The sequence below is a fragment of the Papio anubis genome, chromosome 16, assembly GCF_008728515.1.
Source record: "Papio anubis isolate 15944 chromosome 16, Panubis1.0, whole genome shotgun sequence".
Classification (NCBI taxonomy): Eukaryota; Metazoa; Chordata; class Mammalia; order Primates; family Cercopithecidae; genus Papio; species Papio anubis.
Window position 1 is genome coordinate 41,008,221 of NC_044991.1, and position 10,365 is coordinate 41,018,585.

At 39.5% G+C, this 10,365-nt stretch overlaps 1 protein-coding gene across 1 annotated transcript in view; it reads right to left on the minus strand.

Moving 5' to 3' along the window:
• The window catches only part of PCSK2 (proprotein convertase subtilisin/kexin type 2), a 260,345-nt gene that overhangs the window by 121,031 nt on the left and 128,949 nt on the right, over positions 1 to 10,365 (minus strand). The window contains exons 3-4 of the mRNA XM_003905097.4: positions 2,935 to 3,048; positions 743 to 851 (exon numbers count right to left, since the gene is read on the minus strand). Coding sequence (XP_003905146.1) covers positions 743 to 851; positions 2,935 to 3,048 — 223 coding nt within the window. The remainder of the gene's footprint in view (positions 1 to 742; positions 852 to 2,934; positions 3,049 to 10,365) is intronic.

Sequence of the window (10,365 nt, forward strand, 5' to 3'; positions counted from 1 at the left end):
TTGGTTTTCATATCACAAACTATAGAAAATGAAGCCCTGCTAAGTCTTTGGTAGGCTCGCAGGATGAATAACATGTAAGGAGTGTCTGTAATAAAAGGTTATCAAAGGCTACTTTACAAGGGTTCATTCTGAAAGCAGCAATAAAGTCAAATTTCCCCAAGCTCCAATCCTGTTACTGAAAAGCTGTTTTATGGATGTAGAGTCGCACTAATGTGACTTTCTCTGATGATGAAAATGGAATTGAATTTCAGCAGCTGCTAGCCCCATGTGGGTATGAAGAACTTGAGGCTAGTGTGATTGAGGAATTGAAATAAAGTTTTACATTTTATGTTGCTTTAATTAATTAAAATGTAAAATTAAATAGGCACATATGGCTAGTGGCGACTACATTGGATAGTGTGGGTCTAGATAAATTGATGGTAAATATGAAGAGATTTAGAGGACATTTTAAGGTAAAGTGTAAGCAGTAAGAAATTATGGTTGAGTGACAGGCAGCTTTCATGTATTCATTTGTTTAGTTTATTATTTATTTATTCAAAAAATATTTGTTAAGTGCAACCTCAAGTTTGAGGACCACTGATTGGAAGAAAGGTGAAGATTTGGTCACACTGCAGTGTGGTCATAGGCCCAGTATCTTGCTATTCCATCTCTGGTTAGCATCTCCAAAACAGTACCACTTTTATCGAAAGGCAAGCAAAGGCACGCTTATTTCCAAATGATACACAGGCTTCAAAATACTCACCATCATCCATAATTCCAATGGTAACACCCTTCCCTGTGTATCCCAGCTCCCAGGCTTCAGCCACATTCAAATCAAGGCCAGGAGTGCCATCGGCTTGGCCAGTATTGATCTGGTACAGGAATTTCAAAGCAAAGAATGGTATCAGTTTGGTGTTGTAAAGCACCCATATACATATTTACTTGACATGCTCTATAGCCATCTAATATTCCAGGACAAGCTCAAAGGCCACTTCCATGAAACAGTGCTTTTGGGTGTCCCTCCTAACCTACCTATAGCGTTTCTTCTCCTTTTTTTTTTTTTTTGGGTATAAACACTTAGCGTTTTCTGTTTTCTGTAAATTTGCAAACATAGTTTCAATCCCCTCATATCTTATAACTAGATCACTATCTTTAAACTTTTTCTATAAAAGAGCTGCTATTACAGGAAACCTTCCCTGATTTAGAATTAAATGCTCACTTTCATACCTCTTTGTTTATACCTCATGTTTTGAATTTACAGCATATTTTGGATTATTCTTATTTGCATATAACTTCTTACTAAATAACAATATCTTTTGCAGGAGGTAACATGTCCTAGTTAATCTTTGTAATTTCAGTGCCACCACACTAAGTCTTGTTCAAAAGTATTTGTTGAACTGAATTAAAGAAAACTGGCTCACCTTTAGTGCATGTGCTAATGCTGAAAAATAAATCCTAAAGCTCCTCATCCTGGCCCCCAAAAATATTTCAGAAGAGAAAGAAAGGAAAACAAAGAGCAATTCCACGTTAACATGTTCATTCCCATCTTTTCATGCGTCTTTGTACTGTGTAGGTTTTCTCCAGGATGGATTGTAAAAAGAATAATAAAGTCAGAACTTGTATTGGCAAAAGCCCACAGTGATCAGTGGCTATTGTGATATTGCTAAAACATTGTGTGATTGTCATTAGGGCTCTTTAAAAAATTTACCGTGCTCTTTCTTCTAGAGACATGTTAAGACTATACCTCTCCACCTACTCTGAAGTTAGAATGGCGGATGACTAATTTTGGCCAATGGCATGTGATCTCATGTGCCATTTTTCACATCCAGGCAGAAACTTTAAGAGGTTCTTTTAAAAATTCTATTACCCCTTTTCCTTGCTGAGGGGCTCATGAAAGCAGTGTGGGAATGGAGCTCAGATGGAGGTTGGTCAGCCTGCGTTTCTGAGCAATTATGAAGCATGGGCTGTGTAGCAAAAGTGAGAAACAAGCCTTGCTTTTGATAAGCTACCGTGATCTGAGGGTTGTTCATTATTGCAACAAACCTAGCCTATCCTGACTAACACAAATACACTCATTCAATTACCCATATTGAATTTTCGGACTTCTATGCCAAAAAGCATAAGGCAGAGTCAAGCTCTGCAGCCCCAGGAGGGAAATTGTGATGAATTCCTGTAATGTAGCCGTCCGCAAGGCTGTAATTTAGTTCTCTCTCTTGTTCATCACTTTTTAATCTTAAATAAAATAAAGTTTCATTCACATTTACAAATTAGTCACTCCCATTTTCTGTCAATATGCCCTGCAGTTCAGCTTGGTTTGGAGTCACTGATCCCTTTTTAAACATAGCTCGGCCAGTCCAAATGGATCATGATGAACTGTTGGTGACCCACAAAATGCTCACTTCACCAGACAAAATGGGTTTTAGTGCCTCCAAGCCTTCATCAGTTAAGCCCCATGGAATTGATTTCCTGCCATTGTTTTAGGAAGCATTAATAGATGCTCTTTTTGCTACTTTAGTCTCCAAGCTATCTTGCTAGCCCCTTGGGAAGTCATTGGATCCTTTCTTTCAGGCCTGTGACTTCATTATGTCCCCTGTTACTCTGTCTGTTGAGACCCCTGCATTACTCTTCCCAGACCTCTGATTTGACTTTTATATAGTTTTGCAAGTCTTCAGTTATACACTGGTGCACTTTTTCAGAATCAAAGAGAATTCCATCAGTTGTTGGTCATAGCCTGGACCCTAGGAGACCAGGGCTACTCAGCAGTTCCAGAAGAAAGCAGATTAGAGAACTAGATGCACAGGTCGTGACAGAAAATCAATACATATGGAAGGGGACAGAGAGGGTCACTGAGTTGGATACTGGCTAACATCCTAGTGAATAATGAGGATACAAGAATACATCTTTTATCCAGAGTCTCAAGATGAGAAATGTCCAAAAGGACATAAAGACACTCACCAGATACCATTGCTTTGTAAAAAGAGGATCGTTCATGTTGATGTCGATCTCATTGATGTCTCTGTAACCTCGCTTTTTTCGATCAAATCCTTCCTGCTGTAAAGCCATCTTTACCTGGAATGACAATGCTGACATATTACCTGAATATAATCTGAACATTCCCTCTTCTGGAATTTGTCTCCATGAATCCAAATTTCATTTGTATATCAGGTGTATTTTTTTCTTCTTCAGCAAAAGCAAGTTCATCTCATATACATGCTCACCTTACCATTATTATTATTATTATTATTATTTTTTGTAGAGATGGGGAGCCTCACTATAGTTCCCAGGCTGGTCTCGAACTCCTGAGCTCAAGCGATCTGCCTGCCTCGGCCTCCAAAAGAGCTGGGATTACAGGCATGAGCCACTGCGCCTGACCCATTACGGTTATTTTACGAGAGCATTTACTTATGGTTGCACTGAACAGACAGGCTTTGATGATGGCTCAAAGTGAATTTCCCTAAAGTAAGAATTAGATAGAGAAAAGTAATCTTTTCTTTTTTTTTTTTTTTTTTTTTTGAGACAGAGTTTCGCTGTTGTTGCCCAGGCCAGAGGGCAATGGCGTGATCTTGGCTCACTGCAACCTTGGCCTCCCGGGTTCAAGCGATTCTCCTGCCTCAGGCTCCCAAATAGCTGGGATTACAAGCATGAGCCACCACACCTGGCTAATTTGGTATTTTTAGTAGAGATGGGGCTTCTCCATGTTGGTCAGGCTGGTCTTGAACTCCCAACCTCAGGTGATCCACTCACCTTGGCCTCCCAAAGGGCTGGGATTACAGGCATGAACCACTGCACCTGGCTGAGAAAAGTATTCTTAAAGAAAATAATGTGGTAGGGGTCATTAAGTGAAATAAAACAATGGAAGATTTCTATTAACGAGAGAGGATTGATGTGGATTCAGGAAGGGAGAGAGTGAAAACAGCACGGATAATTTTTCTGGAGGGCTTCCCAGCCTTTAATTTGTTGACAGTACTATCACATTTGAGAATCTGCTGAAAAAGAAAACTTCCCCAAGACAAGAACAAACAGACAAACAATGAAGCCTGCCTGGAGAGCCAACAGATCCCACAGCAAAGTCCTAGAAGGTAAGAGAGGAACCTCTGACAAGACACTGACAGACGGTGTTGCTGTCCTGGCACTGACAACATTTCAGTTTTGGATAGTGAGAAAGAACCCCAGGCTCTTGGATGGAAATGCAACTTAGGAGCTGAGTTAGTTCAAGCGGGCTCCCGGCAATGCCTAGGCTTTGTCTCAATCAGGAAACTTGCTTTCACTTGGACAAAGACTAATTTATCATGCAACAGTTGTGGCCAGTCCCTGAACATGTGCAAACCCAAGGATTATGCACATATATAAAAGGGTGCTGCTGGATATCACTATTATATTATAGCCCAACATTTGTTTTTCCTCTTCCCAAATCTCCCCAGTGTATTTGGGGGAATTACCTCCAATCCATCAGGTTCTGTGTTGGTGGAAGTGCAGTTCTAGGTGCCTGTCTGCCACAGGCACTAGAATCTCCCTCTGCCTTAGGGGTGCCTCTGTGGGTGTCTCTCTCCCAGGATTTGAATCTTGGGAAAGTGAAGCAAGGAACAGGATCCCCTGGAGCCCATCTACCCTGGAGGTTCACTCACTAGGCTCTCCTAGTAAAAGATCCTCACTGTGTTCCTGCAGCCCAGCCCTGGAGCTTTCAAGACTGATCCTCCAACCACCCATTGATTGTGGGCCCCCGATATCTTCCTGACAACTTCTCTCTGGTTGAAGTGAAGCAGAATCAATTTCTGTTGCTTGTCATCAAGAACTCTAATGGATACCAGATGAGAGAAGAACAGCAGGGTCCAGGTCAACAGTGATGGCAGGAAGAGAAGAACGAAGAGACCACAGACGTGGCAGAAAACGCTTCCCCTGCTTACTGTGCTGCCTTGCAGAGGAACCTGTGAAAGGCTAGTTTCTCACCTCTTTACTCTGCACACTGACACGAGAAGGCCTGAAGCTCGTTTTCCAGAGAAATTCTAGCCACACCAGAAAATCTATACATGTGGAAAACGAGTGTTAAGTGTGGCATTGGCTCTGGGAGTTCTTTGGAGGTATTCCAACAAGGAACAGTCACAGTCACTGTGGCGAACTTAAAAAAAACTCCTTAAAGAAATAGTGAAATTATTAGAAAAATGGGATAGATGGGTGTTTTTATAATGGCAAAAATTTGGACCTAACTAATGCCCATCAAATGGAGATAAATTATAATTCAAAGGTACATATACATATACTTATGCACATGCATGTTTGTATACATATAAATATATGTGTGTATGTGTGTATATATGTATGTGTCGTACTGTCACATATGTACATATATATGCACACACACATATATATCCTCTCGGAAGCCATTGCCAAGTTGGGATTAAATGTGCAATATTTTATGAGAGAAAAGTACAAGAAACTGTGATGTAAGTCTGACCCCAAGTAAAGAACAGTGAACAAAGTTGGGCGAATTCATCCTTGATTCCCCTGTAACCTAAGGATGGTTTGGTTAAACTATTGGGGATTAAATCTGAGGAGCCCTGTGTCTCCCAGAAATGGGCCTGCCTGAGTCCCCCTGCTGCTCTCAGTCACTGGGGGGAGTGTGGCCTTGTTGGCACAGTGACAGATTTCAGAGTGCAGCAGCTGGGGGCCTTGGTCAATTATTTTCCCTGAAGTCAGAGATTTGTGCAGCGTATTCCCATAGCTCTGTGTGCGTGTGTGTGTGCGCGCACGCGTGCGTATTCATTAACAGAATGTTTAAAATGTTGAAGTAAATGTATAGCTCTCCACCTGGAGAGCTATACATTTATGTAGCCATCAGATACACCCATTTCACAACCTTCTTTTACTATGGAAGCAAGAGTGCCTCTTGCACTTGGGAAAGAAGGCATCTGACTTTGGCCATTGCCTCTTCCCATTTTAGTCCCACAACGAGAGGCTTTTGTCTGCTGTACTCACTAAACGGAGGCCTTGGTTGACTTTCACTGAGGGATTCCCATTCTATCGGACTCCTTGTCATCAATAACTTCCTTGAGAGGATCTTCGGGGAGCAAGAGCAACTATCACACGGAAATTTGAAAACTCTCAGCAATATGTTGTTTCTCGGTAGCGTGAGAACAACAATACTCACATCAGATTTCACCTTTATAAATAACAGTGCAGGAATGGCTATTACAGTCACTCCAAACTCATTTAGACCAAGTGCGCTTTAATGAAAAGACTGCTCAAATTCATTTCCATGAAATTAATTTTTAATTCCGTAAATTAGGTTTTAATGGAAACTAGTGATGCTTAGGAATGCTGCACTCTCTGGGCACTGCCTCCTTGCAGCTCAGGAATTTAGGAGTCTTGAGACTGAAGGGGGCTTTCCCAGCTTGTCAGTCTGTCTGTAACTTCTTGTCCACAGTTACACTTTGAAAGAGATGAACACCTTTAACAATATATGCTTTCACTTGTTACACACAAATAACTGGAAAACTTTTTTTTCCCCACAATGATACCGTGTAACCCTATTAATCATGTTTATTGTTCTGGGTGCTCATTCAATCTTAATTCATATTCATATTTAATTTTTAAAGAGTAGTAATCATACTATAGAACAAGTTGTGAATTCTTTTTTCACTGAGTATCCTACCATAAGAATTTAATATACTGCTACTTAGCTATCATATTTTAATTACTAATGGCTACCTAAATATTCCAGAGTTATATACCACAATTTATCCATTTACCTCTTATTAGTCATTTACATTGTTTTCCATTATAAATAAAATTACCATGACCAGACAGATTAAGTTATAAACTATTTTGGAAGACCTCTGGGAAAGACTGCAGTGTTACAATTCTATGTATGATAAAGCCCTTAATGTCAGAGAAATATTTCCGAGTGTCTAAACTATATTTTCACATTGTTACTAAAAGGTCACTGACTTATTCTCTCTTCCTCCTTCTCTGAATTTTATCCTTCCATACACTATACCTTTTATTACCATTTAGATGTGATACCAATAACATGCACACAACTTAATTATTCCCCTTCTCAAAAAATAATGTATAGTTCACTTCTGTATTTAGTTTTAGAATGCTTCCTCAAATAGGGCCATTGGTCTACACGTTTGTACAGACAAAAAATATAAGAAAGAGAAGTCTTTGTTACTGGCTATCATTATTATTTCTATGAGAATATCTTTTAAAAAATTTTAGAAAATTTTTGTTGTAATTTCAACTTTATTTTAGATTCATGGGGTACATGCATATATGGCATGATGCTCAAGTTTGGGGTATGAATGATCCCATCACCCAGGTAGTAAGCATAGTACCCAATAGGCAGTTTTTCAGTCCTTGTATTCCCTGCTCTTCCTCTTTTCTAGTAGTCCCCGTTGTCTACTGTTCCCATCTTTATGCCCATGTGTACCTAATGTTTAGTTCCCACTTATAAGAGAGGCCATCTGGTATTTGGCTTTCTGTTCAGGTGTTAATTTGCTTAGGATAATGGACTCCAGCTGCATCCAAGTTGCTGGAAAGGACATGATTTTGTTCTTGTTTATGGCTGCATAGTATTCCATGGTGTATATGAGGTGTACCACATTTTCTTTATCCAGTCCACCTTTGGAGGGTACCTAGGTTGATTTCATGTCTTTGCAATTGTGAATAGTGTAGTAATGAATAGAAAAGTGTACGTGTCTTTTTGGTAGAATGATTTATTTTTCTTTGGGTATATAGCCAGTAATAGTATTGCTGGATTGAATGATAATTTTGTTTTAGGTTCTTTGAGAAATCTCCAAAATGCTTTTCACAGTGGCTGAACTGATTTACATTATCACCAACAGCATATAAGTGTTCCCTTTTCTTCACAGCCTCACTAACATTTGTTACTTTTTGGCTTTTTTTTTTTTTTTTTTTTTTGAGATGGAGTCTTGCTCTGTCACCAGGCTGGAGTGCAGTGGCATGATCTCGGTTTACTGCAACCTCTGCCTCCCGGGGGGTTCAAGCTATTCTCCTGCCTTAGCCTCCTGAGTAGCTGGGACAACAGGCATGTGCCACCACGCCCAGCTAATATTTTTGTATTTTTATTAGAGATGGGGTTTCACAATGTTGGCCAGAACGGTCTCAATCTCCTGACCTCGTGATCCTCCAGCCTTGGCTTCCCAAAGTGCTGGGATTACAGGCACGAGACACCGTGCCCAGCCTATTTTTTGACTTTTTAAACATAGCAATTCTGACTGTTGTGAGATGGTACTTCCTTGTGGTTTTGATTTGCATTTCTGTGGTGATTAGTGATGTTGAGTATTTTTCATACGTTTTTTGGCCACTTGTGTGTCTTTTGAGAAGTATCTGTTGATGTCCTTTGCCCATTTTAAAGTATGGTTTTTTTTTTTGTTGTTGTTGATTTGTTTAAGTTTCTTATAGATTCTAGGTATTAGACTTTTGTCAGATGCATAATTTGCAAATATTTTCTCCCTTTTTCTAGGTTGCCTGTTTACTCTGTTGATAGTTTCTTTTGCTGTGTGGAAGCACTTTAGTTTAATTTGGTCCTGCTTGTCAATTCTTGTTCTGTTGTGATTGCTTTTGGAGTCTTCATTATGAAATCTTTACCAAGGCCTATGTCCGGAATGGTATTTCCTAGGTTTTCTTCTAGGATTTTTATTGTTTGATGCCTTACTTTCAAATCTCCAATCTATATTGAGTTCATTCTTGTATATAGTGAAAGAAAGGGGTCCAGTTTTATTCTTCTGCATATGGCTAGACAGTTATCCTAGCATCATTTATTGAATAAAAAGGCCTTTGCCCATTGCTTACTTTTGTTGACTTTCTTGAAGATCAGATGGTTGTAGGTGTGTGGCTTTATTTCTGAGTTCTCTTTTCTGTTCCATTGTTCTGTGTGTCTGTTTTTGTACTACTACCATGCTGTTTTGATTACTGTAGGCTTATAATATAGTATGACATTGGGTAATGCAATGCCTCCAGCTTTGTTCTTTTTGCTTAGGATTGCTTTGACTATTCGGGCTTTTTTGGTTTCATAGAATTTTAGAATAGTTTCTTCTAATTCTGTGAAAAATGACATTGGTAGTTTGATAGGAAAAGTGTTGAATCTGTAGATTGCTTTGGGAAGTATGGCCATTTTAATGGTACTGATTCTTCCAATCCATGAGCATAGACTACTTTCCCACTTGTTTGTGTCTTCTATGACTTTTTTCAGCAGTGTTTTGTAATTCTCCTTGTAGAGATCTTTTACCTCTTTGGTTAGATGTATTCCTAGGTATTTTATTCTTCTTATAGCTATTATACATGGAATTGTGTTCTTGATTTGGCTCTCAGCTTGAATGTTATTGGTGTGTAGAAATGCTACTGATTTTTGCAGATTGATTTTGTAAACTAAATGCTATTGAAGTTTTTTTTTTTAATTAGTTCTAGGAGCCTTTTGGTTGAGTCTTTAGGGTTTTATAGGTATAGAATCATATCATAAATGAAGAGATATAATTTGACTTCTTCTTTTCCTACCTGAATGCCTTTTATTTCTTTCTCTTGCCTGATTCCTGTGGCTGGGACTTCCAGTACTATGTTGAATAGGAGTGGTAAGAGTAGGCATCTTTGTCTTGTTCCTGTCCTTAAGGGGAATCTTTCCAGCTTTCGCCCATTCAGTATGATGCTGACTATGGGTTTGTCATAGCTGACTCTTATTATTATTTTAAGGTATGTTCCTTCAATGCCAAGTTTGTTGAGGGTTTTTGTCTTGAAGGCATGATGGATTTTATTAAAAGCTTTTTCTACATTTATTGAGATGATAATATGGTTTTTGTTTTTCATTCTGTTTATGTGATGATCACATATATTGATTTGCATATGTTGAACTAACTGCATCCTAGGAATAAAGCCTACTTAATTGTGGTGAATTGACTTTGATGTGCTGCAGGATTTGGTTTGCTAGTATTTTGTTGAGATTTTTTTTTTTTTTTTTTTTTGATACGGAGTCTCACTCTGTCCCCCAGGCTGGAGTGCGGTGGCCAGATCTCAGCTCACTGCAAGCTCCGCCTCCCGGGTTTATGCCATTCTCCTGCCTCAGCCTCCCGAGTAGCTGGGACTATAGGTGCCCGCAACCTCGCCCGGCTAGTTTTTTTGTATTTTATAGTAGAGACGGGGTTTCACCGGGTTAGCCAGGATGGTCTCGATCTCCTGACTTCGTGATCCGCCCGTCTCGGCCTCCCAAAGTGCTGAGATTACAGGCTTGAGTCACCGCGCCTGGCCGAGAATTTTTACATCTATGTTCATCAGAGATATTGGACTGTAGTTTTCATTTTTCAATGTGTCTTCACCAGATTTTGCGATCATGGTGATGCTGGCTTTATAGAATAAGTTAGAGAGGAGTCTCCT